The sequence below is a fragment of the Salvelinus namaycush genome, chromosome 4 (genome assembly GCF_016432855.1).
Source record: "Salvelinus namaycush isolate Seneca chromosome 4, SaNama_1.0, whole genome shotgun sequence".
NCBI classification, from domain to species: domain Eukaryota; kingdom Metazoa; phylum Chordata; class Actinopteri; order Salmoniformes; family Salmonidae; genus Salvelinus; species Salvelinus namaycush.
The window spans coordinates 64,881,703-64,895,918 of NC_052310.1; the positions used below are offsets into that span (position 1 = coordinate 64,881,703).

The following is a 14,216-nucleotide window of genomic DNA, read 5'->3' on the forward strand; positions in this document are numbered from 1 at the left end:
TTGGGGCATAGACATTGTCTACCCAAAGCTGGGATTGCTGATGAGCTCATGTCATTACTAAGTAAACTAGCATCAAACAGCATAGAAATTCACAATCAAATGAGCCTGATGTCAATTCAAATTAGGCTGCCGTTGTGAATTACGTCTGTTAAGGATTTTATGAGCGAGCCAATGCCATGCGGTAGACGTGCAGAAAATGCCTCGTGGAGGTTTTGCCTGATACCCATGTTGAATATACATAATGCAATAATCATACAAATATGTGACAATTTTATCCAAAGCGCTTTATAGTCCAGTCAGTGCATCCGATTTTTGTAGCCTACTGTATGTGACTGTTCATCCTGTGGGATGTTCGTTATTATGACACATTACTTACATTACGTCTATTCATATTATTATCCTTTTCTTTAGTTGAGTCGTTTTAAAGCCATCGCAGTAGAAGTGTAGTGGAGCCGGAGAGGCACATTATAAATGTTCTGCATGGTTTCTCTTCTCTCTGACTGAAAGAGTCTTCATTTAGCCCCAAGACCCTCAACTCTGCTAAATTACTTTTTTTCTTGGCAGTAATTTGACAAATTGTTCCAATGTTGGGTTATTTATTTAACTAGAAAAATGTTGCACCTTTTCCTTTGATCTCTGAGCTCTCAGAGTGAAACAGTTTCGGTGTAACCTTTGTAAATATAGCTATGGAATGCGTCCAAATGGCTCCCTATACAGTGCACTACTTTTGAACATGGCCTATAGTGCACTATATAGGGAATAGGGTGCCATTTGGGATGCTGCATTACTGACTAAAGCACGTCTTGTTTTCTGGTGCTTAGTCTATTTTTACACTATGGAGGAGAGGAGGGCACTTCAGTCTGCTCTGCTTTATTCAGACAGAGTGGTTGTCGACTCAGTCATGTTGAGTCATTATCTGTAGCACTGCCATGTCATCAATGAGACGGCTGTAGAGAGAGTGCTATAGTGTTGTTGTGCTGCAAATAAACTGTACTGTACTGTAATGTATAGTGGAGATAGAGACCACTGTATTCTACTGTTGTATTTCCCAGTGTTCACAGAGGTTAAGTATAATGTAGATGTACTGTAGATGTACTGTAGATACACTGTACTGTAGATGTACTGTACTGCAGATGTACTGTAGATGTACTGTAGATGTACTGTAGATACACTGTACTGTAGATGTACTGTACTGTAGATGTACTGTAGATACACTGTACTGTAGATGTACTGTACTGTAGATGTACTGTAGATACACTGTACTGTAGATGTACTGTACTGCAGATGTACTGTACTGCAGATGTACTGTACTGCAGATGTACTGTACTGTAGATGTACTGTACTGCAGATGTACTATACTGTAGATGTACTGTACTGTAGATGTACTGTAGATACACTGTACTGTAGATGTACTGTACTGTAGATGTACTGTAGATGTACTGTAGATACACTGTACTGTAGATGTACTGTACTGCAGATGTACTGTAGATGTACTGTACTGTAGATGTACTGTAGATGTACTGTAGATACACTGTACTGTAGATGTACTGTAGATACACTGTACTGTAGATGTACTGTACTGCAGATGTACTGTAGATGTACTGTACTGTAGATGTACTGTACTGCAGATGTACTGTAGATGTACTGTACTGTAGATGTACTGTACTGCAGATGTACTGTAGATGTACTGTACTGTAGATGTACTGTACTGCAGATGTACTGTAGATGTACTGTAGATGTACTGTAGATACACTGTACTGTAGATGTACTGTAGATTTACTGTAGATGTACTGTATATATACTGTAGATGTACTGTAGATACACTGTACTGTAAATGTACTGTATATACACTGTACTGTAAATGTACTGTATATACACTGTACTGTAAATGTACTGTATATACACTGTACTGTAGATGTACTGTAGATACAATGTACTGTAGATGTACTGTAGATACACTGTACTGTAGATGTACTGTAGATACACTGTACTGTAGATGTACTGTAGATGTACTGTAGATGCACTGTAGATGTACTGTACATACACTGTACTGTAAATGTACTGTACATGCACTGTACTGTAGATGTACTGTAGATGCACTGTACTGTAGATGCACTGTATATGTACTGTATTGTAGATGTACTGTAGATACACTGTACTGTAGATGTACTGTAGATACACTGTACTGTAGATGTACTGTATATACACTGTACTGTAGATACACTGTACTGTATATGTACTGTAGATACACTGTACTGTATATGTACTGTAAATGTACTGTACTGTAGATGTACTGTAGATACAATGTACTGTAGATGTACTGTAGATGTACTGTAGATGCACTGTACTGTAGATGTACTGTAGATGTACTGTAGATGCACTGTACTGTAGATGCACTGTACTGTAGATGTACTGCAGATGTACTGTAGATACACTGTACTGTAAATGTACTGCAGATGTACTGTAGATACACTGTACTGTAGATTCACTGTACTGTAGATGTACTGCAGATGTACTGTAGATACACTGTACTGTAAATGTACTGCAGATGTACTGTAGATACACTGTACTGTAGATTCACTGTACTGTAGATGTACTGCAGATGTACTGTAGATACACTGTACTGTAGATGTACTGTAGATGTACTGCAGATGTACTGTAGATACACTGTACTGTAGATGTACTGCAGATGTACTGTAGATACACTGTACTTGAGATGTACTGTAGATGGACTGTAGATGGACTGTGGATGTCCTGTAGATACACTGTACTGTAGATGTACTCTAGAAACACTGTACTGTAAATGTACTGTAGATGGACTGTACTCTAGTGTATTGTATAGTGCTGTATCTGTAGATGTACTGTAGTGTATTGTATAGTGCTGTATCTGTAGATGTTCTATAGATAGTGCATTTGGAAAGTATTCAGACCCCTTGACTTTTCCCACATTTTATTACGTTACAGCCTTATTCTAAAATGGATTAAATCTGGGGTTTTTCACTCATCAATCTACACACAATACCCCATAATGACAAAGCAAAAGCAGGTTTTACATTTTTTTTATACAAATGTATAAAAAATAAATAAACTGAAAATACATTTACATAAGTATTCAGAACCTTTACTCAGTACTTTGTTGAAGCACCTTTGGCAGCGATTATAGCCTCGAGTCTTCTTTGGTATGACGCTACAAGCTTGGCACACCTGTATTTGGAGAGTTTCTCCCGTTCTTCTCTGCAGATCCTCTGTCAGGTTGGATGGGGAGCGTCGCTGCACAGCTATTTTCAGGTCTCTCCAAAGATGTTCGATGGGTTGATGTCCGGGCTCTGGCTGGGCCACTCAAGGACATTCAGAGACTTGTCCCGAAGCCACTCCTGCGTTGTTCTGGCTGTGTGCTTATGGTCGTTGTCTTGTTAGAAGGTGAACCTTCGCCCCAGTCTGAGGTCCTGAGCGCTCTGGAGCAGATTTTCATCAAGGATCTCTGTGTACTTTGCTCCGTTCATCTTTCCCTCCCATCCTGACTAGTCTCCCAGTCCCTGCCGCTGAAAAACATCCCCACAGCATGATGCCGCCACCACCATGCTTCACATTAGGGATGGTATTGGCCAGGTGATGAGCGGTGCCTGGTTCCCTCCAAATGTGATGCTTGGCATTTTTTGGTACCCTTCCCCAGATCTGTGCCTCGACACAATCCTGTCTCGGAGCTCTACGGACAATTCCTTCGACCTCATGGCTCATGGCTCATGATATGCACTGACAACTGTGGGACCTTATATAGACAGGTGTGCGCCTTTCCAAATCATGTCAAAACGATTGAATTTACCACAGGTGGACTCCAATCAAGTTGTAAAAACATCTCATGGATGATCAATGGAAACAGGGTGCACCTGAGCTTAATTTCGAGTCTCACAGCAAAGGGTCTGAATACTTACAGTACCAGTCAAAGTTTGGACACACCTACTCATTCAAGGGGTTTTCTTTATTTTTACTATTTTCTACATTGTAGAATAATAGTGAAGACATCAAAACTATGAAATAACACATATGGAATCATGTAGTAACCAATAAAATGTAAATATATTTTGTATTTGAGATTCTTCAAAGTAGCCACCCTTTGCCTTGATGACAGCTTTGCACACTCTTGGCATTATCTCAACCAGCTTCACCAGGCATGCTTTTCCAACAGTCTTGAATGAGTTCCACATATGCTGAGCACTTGTTGGCTGCTTTTCCTTCATTCTGCCGTCCAACTCATCCCAAACCATCTCAATTGGCTTGAGGTCGGCTGATTGTGGAGGCCAGGTTAACTGATGCAGCACTCCATCACTCTCCTTCTTGGTCAAATAGCCCTTACACAGCCTGGAGGTGTGTTTTGGGTCATTGTTCTGTTGAAAAACAAATGATAGTCCCACTAAGCGCAAACCAGATGGGATGGCTTATCGCTGCAGAATGCTGTGGTAGCCATGCTGGTTAAGTGTGCCTTGAATTATAAATAAATCATTGACACTGTCCCCTGCAAAGCACCCCCACACCATCACACATCCTCCTCCATGCTTCACGGTGGGAACCACACATGCGGAGATCATCCGTTCACCTACTCTGCATCTCACAAAGACACTGTGGTTGGAACCAAAAATCTAAAATTTGGACTCATCAGACCAAAGGACAGATTTCCACCGATCTAATATCCATTGCTCATGGTTCTTGGCCCAAGCAAGTCTCTTTTTCTTATTGGTGTCCTTTAATAGTGATTTCTTTGCAGCAATTTGACCATGAAGGCCTGATTCACGAAGGCTCCTCTGAACAGTTGATGTTGAGATGTGTCTGTTACTTGAATTCTGTGAAGCATTTATTTAGGCTGCCATTTCTGAGGCTGGTAACTCTACTGAACTTGTCCTCTGCAGCAGAGGTAACTCTGGGTCTTCCTTTCCTGTGGCTGTCCTCATGAGAGCAAGTTTCATCATAGTGCTTTGATGGTTTTTGCGACTGCACTTGAAGAAACTTTCAAAGTTCTTGACATTTTCTGAATTGACTGACCTTAATGTCTTAAAGTAAAGATGGACTGTCATTTCTCTTTGCTTATTTCTCTTTGCTTATTTGCTTATCCATAATATGGACTTGGTTTTTTACCTAATAGGGCTATCTTCTGTATACCACCCCTACCTTGTCACAATACAACTGATTGGCACAAACACATTAAATTACACAAATTAACTTTTAACAAAGCACACCTGTTAATTGAAATACATTCCAGGTGACTACCTCATGAAGCTGGTTGAGAGAATGCCAAGAGTGTGCAAAGCTGTCATCAAGGCAACGGGTGGCTACTTTTAAGAATCTCAAATATAAAATATATTTAGATTTGTGTAACACTTTTTTGGTTACTACATTATTCCATATGTGTTATTTCATAGTTTTGATGTCTTCACTATTATTCTACAATGTTGAAAATAGTACAAATAAATAAAAACCCTTGAATGAGTAGGTGTGTCCAAGCTTTTGACTGGTACTGTATGTAAAACGCTTTCTCATTATGGGGTATTGTGTGTAGATAGATGAGGATAAAAATAAAAAAAATCTTTAGAATAAGACCATAACGTAAATGTGGAAAAAGAGTGAATATTTACCGAAATCACTGTATATGTATAGATAGATGGCTAGCAGTGGAGGCTGGTGGGAGGACCTATAGGAGGACAGGCTATTTGGAATGGAATACATGGAACAGAGTCAAACGTGGTTTCCATATGTTTGATGTGTTTGTTACTGTTCCATTTATTCCATTCCAGCCATTACAATGAGCCTATCCTCCTATAGCTCCTGCCACCAGCCTCCACTGATAGATTGGGCTCCCGAGTGGCGCAGCCATACCCCTCTCTAACTGTCTTTCAACTACCCATCTCCCTCTCTGTAACTGTCTTTCAACTACCCATCTCCCTCTCTGATACTGTCTTTCAACTATACATACCCCTCTCTGTAACTGTCTTTCAACTACCCATATCCCTCTCTGTAACTGTCTTTCAACTATCCATACCCCTCTCTGTAACTGTCTTTCAACTATCCATACCCCTCTCTGTAACTGTCTTTCAACTACCCATCTTCCTCACTGTAACTGTCTTTCAACTATCCATACCCCTCTCTGTAACTGTCTTTCAACTATCCATACCCCTCTCTGTAACTGTCTTTCAACTACCCATCTCCCTCTCTGTAACTGTCTTTCAACTAACCATCTCCCTCTCTGTAACTGTCTTTCAACTACCCATACCCCTCTCTGATACTGTCTTTCAACTATCCATCTCCCTCTCTGATACTGTCTTTCAACTATCCATACCCCTCTCTGTAACTGTCTTTCAACTATCCATCTCCCTCTCTGATACTGTCTTTCAACTACCCATCTCCCTCTCTGATACTGTCTTTCAACTATACATACCCCTCTCTGTAACTGTCTTTCAACTACCCGTCTCCCTCTCTGTAACTGTCTTTCAACTACCCATCTCCCTCTCTGATACTGTCTTTCAACTATACATACCCCTCTCTGTAACTGTCTTTCAACTACCCGTCTCCCTCTCTGTAACTGTCTTTCAACTACCCGTCTCCCTCTCTGATACTGTCTTTCAACTACCCATCTCCCTCTCTGTAACTGTCTTTCAACTATCCATACCCCTCTCTGTAACTGTCTTTCAACTACCCATCTCCCTCACTGTAACTGTCTTTCAACTATCCATACCCCTCTCTGTAACTGTCTTTCAACTACCCATATCCCTCTCTGTAACTGTCTTTCAACTATACATACCCCTCTCTGTAACTGTCTTTCAACTACCCATCTTCCTCACTGTAACTGTCTTTCAACTACCCATCTCCCTCTCTGTAACTGTCTTTCAACTATCCATACCCCTCTCTGTAACTGTCTTTCAACTACCCATCTCCCTCACTGTAACTGTCTTTCAACTATCCATACCCCTCTCTGTAACTGTCTTTCAACTACCCATCTCCCTCTCTGTAACTGTCTTTCAACTATCCATACCCCTCTCTGTAACTGTCTTTCAACTACCCATCTCCCTCACTGTAACTGTCTTTCAACTACCCATCTCCCTCTCTGTAACTGTCCTATCATAAAACAATACAAAATGTACCAAAACATTTATGTTGTAGTCATTTAGCATAGACTCTTATCCAGAGCAACAACATACAGTCAGTGCATTAAACTTTCAGTATTGACATTTTTTATAAAATAAATGAGCTCTCTGTTCCAGGTGATGAGAGATGGGTCGTCAGAGATCCTCAACAAGCTGTATGACACAGCTATGGACAAGCTAGAGGGCACCAAGAGAGACTACGAGGCTTTGAGGAAGAGGTACAACGACAAGACAACATATATCATTTAATTGTTATATTACTATATTGTACTAGTGACCCTGTGTTGATGAGCACGAATATCGACCTCCCCCCTCCCAAGGGAGCTAGCCTTCTTGGAGCCGTTGATAGCGTGCAGGACTCCAGTCCAGAAGGTTGTGGACGAGCTCACTCTCCCTTCGTGTTTCATTCTATTATTCTAGGTACAATGAGAAGACAGCCAACCACAACACAGACCTGAGCCGTCTGGAGCAGGCAGAGGAGGAGAACAGGAGGCTACAGAAACAGGTGGACATGTTGTTGAAGCAGAGAGACGCTGCTACACACTACCAACAACAGTACTCTACCTCTATGAGGAGGTAAGAGACGTACACACACACACACACACACACACACACACACACACACACACAAGGAGGTCAACTTTAATTGCCTGTCTATATAATAGGGTTGGGTATTATCAGGGACTTCACGATACAATATTATCACGATACTTAGGTGCCGATACGTATTGTTTTATTTTTGTTTACCCTTATTTTACCAGGTAAGTTGGCTGAGAACACATTCTCATTTACAGCAACGACCTGGGAATAGTTACAGGGGAGAGGAGGGGGATGAATGAGCCAATTGGAAGCATGGGATGGTTCGGTGGCCATGATGGTATGAGGGCCAGATTGGGAATTTAGTCAGGACACCAGGGTTAACACCATTACTCTTATGATAAGTGCCATGGGATCTTTAGTGACCACAGAGAGTCAGGACACCTGTTTAACATCCCATCTGAAAGACAGCACCCTACACAGGGCAATGTCCCCAATCACTGCCCTGGGGCATTGGGATATTTTATTTTAGCCCAGAAGAAAGAGTGCCTCCTACTGGCCCTCCAACACAACCTCCAGCTAGCGGTAGCTAATGCTACCTAGCAAAAGTAAATAAATCAAAACTTGGAGTCAATAATATCGTCCAAAATAATTTTATGATATGTAACCATCTGTTTTTTCCCCTCATCACTACTGCATAAGTGTTCATAAGTGTTCATAACTGTTCATAAATCACGCAGAAGTGCTTGAAGTAATTCAATCCAGAGGAGATGAAGGCCTGTGATTGCAGATCTATGCTACTTAGTTTAAGAGTTTCCGTTGTGATGCCGACTGGCCAAGCTTCATCATATGTTGCTTTTCTTATCAGATGTTGCTCTATTACCAAGTTATTTTTACTGTGAGCTATTTTATGTCTTCTCATTCACATAAAAGGGCTGCTGTTTGTTTGTATCGTACTTCATCCCCTTATCTCCACCTCTCCTGTCACTTCAACTATCCTCTTCTAGTTTCACCGCTCTCCCCCCTGTCCTGTTACTGTGTCAGGTTTGACTCCACCTCTCTCCCCCTGTCCTGTTACTGTGTCAGGTTTGACTCCACCTCTCTCCCCCTGTCCTGTTACTGTGTCAGGTTTGACTCCACCTCTCTCCCCCTGTCCTGTTACTGTGTCAGGTTTGACTCCACCTCTCTCCCCCTGTCCTGTTACTGTGTCAGGTTTGACTCCACCTCTCTCCCCCTGTCCTGTTACTGTGTCAGGTTTGACTCCACCTCTCTCCCCCTGTCCTGTTACTGTGTCAGGTTTGACTCCACCTCTCTCCCCCTGTCCTGTTACTGTGTCAGGTTTGACTCCACCTCTCTCCCCCTGTCCTGTTACTGTGTCAGGTTTGACTCCACCTCTCTCCCCCCTGTCCTGTTACTGTGTCAGGTTTGACTCCACCTCTCTCCCCCCTGTCCTGTTACTGTGTCAGGTTTGACTCCACCTCTCTCCCCCTGTCCTGTTACTGTGTCAGGTTTGACTCCACCTCTCTCCCCCTGTCCTGTTACTGTGTCAGGTTTGACTCCACCTCTCTCCCCCCTGTCCTGTTACTGTGTCAGGTTTGACTCCACCTCTCTCCCCCTGTCCTGTTACTGTGTCAGGTTTGACTCCACCTCTCTCCCACCTGTCCTGTTACTGTGTCAGGTTTGACTCCACCTCTCTCCCCCTGTCCTGTTACTGTGTCAGGTTTGACTCCACCTCTCTCCCCCTGTCCTGTTACTGTGTCAGGTTTGACTCCACCTCTCTCCCCCCTGTCCTGTTACTGTGTCAGGTTTGACTCCACCTCTCTCCCCCCTGTCCTGTTACTGTGTCAGGTTTGACTCCACCTCTCTCCCCCCTGTCCTGTTACTGTGTCAGGTTTGACTCCACCTCTCTCCCCCCTGTCCTGTTACTGTGTCAGGTTTGACTCCACCTCTCTCCCCCCTGTCCTGTTACTGTGTCAGGTTTGACTCCACCTCTCTCCCCCCTGTCCTGTTACTGTGTCAGGTTTGACTCCACCTCTCTCCCCCTGTCCTGTTACTGTGTCAGGTTTGACTCCACCTCTCTCCCCCTGTCCTGTTACTGTGTCAGGTTTGACTCCACCTCTCTCCCCCCTGTCCTGTTACTGTGTCAGGTTTGACTCCACCTCTCTCCCCCTGTCCTGTTACTGTGTCAGGTTTGACTCCACCTCTCTCCCCCCTGTCCTGTTACTGTGTCAGGTTTGACTCCACCTCTCTCCCCCTGTCCTGTTACTGTGTCAGGTTTGACTCCACCTCTCTCCCCCTGTCCTGTTACTGTGTCAGGTTTGACTCCACCTCTCTCCCCCTGTCCTGTTACTGTGTCAGGTTTGACTCCACCTCTCTCCCCCCTGTCCTGTTACTGTGTCAGGTTTGACTCCACCTCTCTCCCCCCTGTCCTGTTACTGTGTCAGGTTTGACTCGACCTCTCTCCCCCTGTCCTGTTACTGTGTCAGGTTTGACTCCACCTCTCTCCCCCCTGTCCTGTTACTGTGTCAGGTTTGACTCCACCTCTCTCCCCCTGTCCTGTTACTGTGTCAGGTTTGACTCCACCTCTCTCCCCCCTGTCCTGTTACTGTGTCAGGTTTGACTCCACCTCTCTCCCCCCTGTCCTGTTACTGTGTCAGGTTTGACTCCACCTCTCTCCCCCCTGTCCTGTTACTGTGTCAGGTTTGACTCGACCTCTCTCCCCCTGTCCTGTTACTGTGTCAGGTTTGACTCCACCTCTCTCCCCCTGTCCTGTTACTGTGTCAGGTTTGACTCCACCTCTCCTGTCACTTCAACTATCCTCTTCTAGTTTCACCGCTCTCCCCCCTGTCCTGTTACTGTGTCAGGTTTGACTCCACCTCTCTCCCCCCTGTCCTGTTACTGTGTCAGGTTTGACTCCACCTCTCTCCCCCCTGTCCTGTTACTGTGTCAGGTTTGACTCCACCTCTCTCCCCCTGTCCTGTTACTGTGTCAGGTTTGACTCCACCTCTCTCCCCCTGTCCTGTTACTGTGTCAGGTTTGACTCCACCTCTCTCCCCCCTGTCCTGTTACTGTGTCAGGTTTGACTCCACCTCTCTCCCCCTGTCCTGTTACTGTGTCAGGTTTGACTCCACCTCTCTCCCACCTGTCCTGTTACTGTGTCAGGTTTGACTCCACCTCTCTCCCCCTGTCCTGTTACTGTGTCAGGTTTGACTCCACCTCTCTCCCCCTGTCCTGTTACTGTGTCAGGTTTGACTCCACCTCTCTCCCCCCTGTCCTGTTACTGTGTCAGGTTTGACTCCACCTCTCTCCCCCCTGTCCTGTTACTGTGTCAGGTTTGACTCCACCTCTCTCCCCCCTGTCCTGTTACTGTGTCAGGTTTGACTCCACCTCTCTCCCCCCTGTCCTGTTACTGTGTCAGGTTTGACTCCACCTCTCTCCCCCTGTCCTGTTACTGTGTCAGGTTTGACTCCACCTCTCTCCCCCCTGTCCTGTTACTGTGTCAGGTTTGACTCCACCTCTCTCCCCCCTGTCCTGTTACTGTGTCAGGTTTGACTCCACCTCTCTCCCCCTGTCCTGTTACTGTGTCAGGTTTGACTCCACCTCTCTCCCCCCTGTCCTGTTACTGTGTCAGGTTTGACTCCACCTCTCTCCCCCTGTCCTGTTACTGTGTCAGGTTTGACTCCACCTCTCTCCCCCCTGTCCTGTTACTGTGTCAGGTTTGACTCCACCTCTCTCCCCCTGTCCTGTTACTGTGTCAGGTTTGACTCCACCTCTCTCCCCCTGTCCTGTTACTGTGTCAGGTTTGACTCCACCTCTCTCCCCCTGTCCTGTTACTGTGTCAGGTTTGACTCCACCTCTCTCCCCCCTGTCCTGTTACTGTGTCAGGTTTGACTCCACCTCTCTCCCCCCTGTCCTGTTACTGTGTCAGGTTTGACTCCACCTCTCTCCCCCTGTCCTGTTACTGTGTCAGGTTTGACTCCACCTCTCTCCCCCCTGTCCTGTTACTGTGTCAGGTTTGACTCCACCTCTCTCCCCCTGTCCTGTTACTGTGTCAGGTTTGACTCCACCTCTCTCCCCCCTGTCCTGTTACTGTGTCAGGTTTGACTCCACCTCTCTCCCCCCTGTCCTGTTACTGTGTCAGGTTTGACTCCACCTCTCTCCCCCCTGTCCTGTTACTGTGTCAGGTTTGACTCGACCTCTCTCCCCCTGTCCTGTTACTGTGTCAGGTTTGACTCCACCTCTCTCCCCCCTGTCCTGTTACTGTGTCAGGTTTGACTCCACCTCTCTCCCCCTGTCCTGTTACTGTGTCAGGTTTGACTCGACCTCTCTCCCCCTGTCCTGTTACTGTGTCAGGTTTGACTCGACCTCTCTCCCCCCTGTCCTGTTACTGTGTCAGGTTTGACTCGACCTCTCTCCCCCTGTCCTGTTACTGTGTCAGGTTTGACTCGACCTCTCTCCCCCTGTCCTGTTACTGTGTCAGGTTTGACTCGACCCAGGCGGAGCTGTCGAAGGCTGCAGTGCAGAACAAGGAGCTACAGAGGGAGATGGAGCGGCTGCAGACAGAATCCACACGGCTGAAGACCCAGCAGCTGAAGGCCGTTAAGGACTGTGAGAAGTACAAGGAGGAGAGGGACTCGGTCTTCAATGAGTACAGACTCATCATGAGTGAGAGGGACCAGGTCAGAGAGATATATTTTGACTTGACTAGGTTTATTGGATCGGGATAATGCACATTTCTATTCATTTGCCAGATTTAGCCAGGAGGCTTCTTTCCTTCTGTATAAATACTACATCAAGTATAATTGTAATACTATAATACCACTGTAATGCAGTAAAGTGTATTGTGTGTATTTGTGTGGAGCAGGTGATCACAGAGGTGGACAAGCTCCAGACAGGGCTGGAGGTGGCTGAGGCCAAACTGAAGAACACCTCGTCAGAGAAGAGGATGACCAGCGAAGAGTTGGAGGCACTACGTCAGGTAAGACAATGCCTCAATCTGTACCTCAATCTGTATGTAGTGTTAGCGGAGGTACACACTCAGAAATAAGGGTACGGTTAGGGTACGGTATTGTTCCCTGGGGTACCAAACGATCAATATACTGTATAAATAATGAACTTTCAGAGGTACATGTATGATCTCACATGGTACTGTTCGGTACCTTTTAGGGCACATGTGTGGATAATCTAGTATAATGGTAGATTTTTGTACCCAATACTTTTATGTAAAGGTACAATCATCACACTCTGATTCTCAATGAACGGGGAGGTACATCTCCATTTCCATGGGTACAAACGTATGTCCTGATGGTACTGATCTGTAGCTTTGCTTAGCAGAATTGTTGCCACTTTAAAGGAATTAACGGCTTTGTCACTGTGGTGGTACCCTAGAAAGGCAAATTTGTACCATAATCATTATCAAATCAAATCAAACGTATTTATATAGCCCTTCGTACATCAGCTGATATCTCAAAGTGCTGTACAGAAAACCCAGCCTAAAACCCCAAACAGCAAGCAATGCACGGTGGCTAGGAAAAACTCCCTAGAATGGCCAGAACCTAGGAAGAAACCTAGAGAGGAACCAGGCTATGAGGGGTGGCCAGTCCTCTTCTGGCTGTGCCGGGTGGAGATTATAACAGAACATGGCCAAGATGTTCAAATGTTCATAAATGACCAGCATGGTCAAATAATAATAATCACAGTAGTTGTCGAGGGTGCAGCAAGTCAGCACCTCAGGAGTAAATGTCAGTTGGCTTTTCATAGCCGATCATTAAGAGTATCTCTACCGCTCCTGCGGTCTCTAGAGAGTTGAAAACAGCAGGTCTGGGACAGGTAGCACGTCCGGTGAACAGGTCAGGGTTCCATAGCCGCAGGCAGAACAGTTGAAACTGGAGCAGCAGCACAACCAGGTGGACTGGGGACAGCAAGGAGTCATCATGCCAGGTAGTCCTGAGGCATGGTCCTAGGGCTCAGGTCCTCCGAGAGAGAGAAAGAAAGAGAGAATTAGAGAGAGCATACTTAAATTCACACAGGACACCGGATAAGACAGGAGAAGTACTCCAGATATAACAAACTGACCCTAGCCCCCCGACACATAAACTACTGCAGCATAAATACTGGAGGCTGAGACAGGAGGGGTCAGGAGACACTGTGGCCCCATCCGATGATACCCCCGGAAGGGGAAGGATATAACCCCACCGACTTTGCCAAAGCCAAAGCACATCTTCAACCACCAACTTACCATCCTGAGACAAGGCTGAGTATAGCCCACAAAGATCTCCGCCATGGCACAACCCAAGGGGGGGCGCCAACCCAGACAGGAAGATCACGTCAGTGACTCAACCCACTCAAGTGACGCACCCCTCCTAGGGACGGCATGAAAGAGCACCAGTAAGCCCCTGTCATAGGGTTAGAGGCAGAGAATCCCAGTAGAGAGAGGGGAACCGGCCAGGCAGAGACAGCAAGGGCGGTTCGTTGCTCCAGAGCCTTTCCGTTCACCTTCACACTCCTGGGCCAGACTACACTCAATCATATGACCTACTGAAGAGA

General features: G+C 45.5%; 1 protein-coding gene across 1 annotated transcript in view; it reads left to right on the forward strand.

Annotated features, from left to right (window-relative positions):
• LOC120045961 (disks large homolog 5-like) overlaps positions 1-14,216 on the forward strand; it is a 77,134-nt gene that overhangs the window by 9,747 nt on the left and 53,171 nt on the right. The window contains exons 8-11 of the mRNA XM_038990883.1: positions 7,251-7,351; positions 7,554-7,709; positions 12,151-12,349; positions 12,535-12,648. Of these exons, the coding sequence (XP_038846811.1) occupies positions 7,251-7,351; positions 7,554-7,709; positions 12,151-12,349; positions 12,535-12,648 (570 nt within the window). The remainder of the gene's footprint in view (positions 1-7,250; positions 7,352-7,553; positions 7,710-12,150; positions 12,350-12,534; positions 12,649-14,216) is intronic.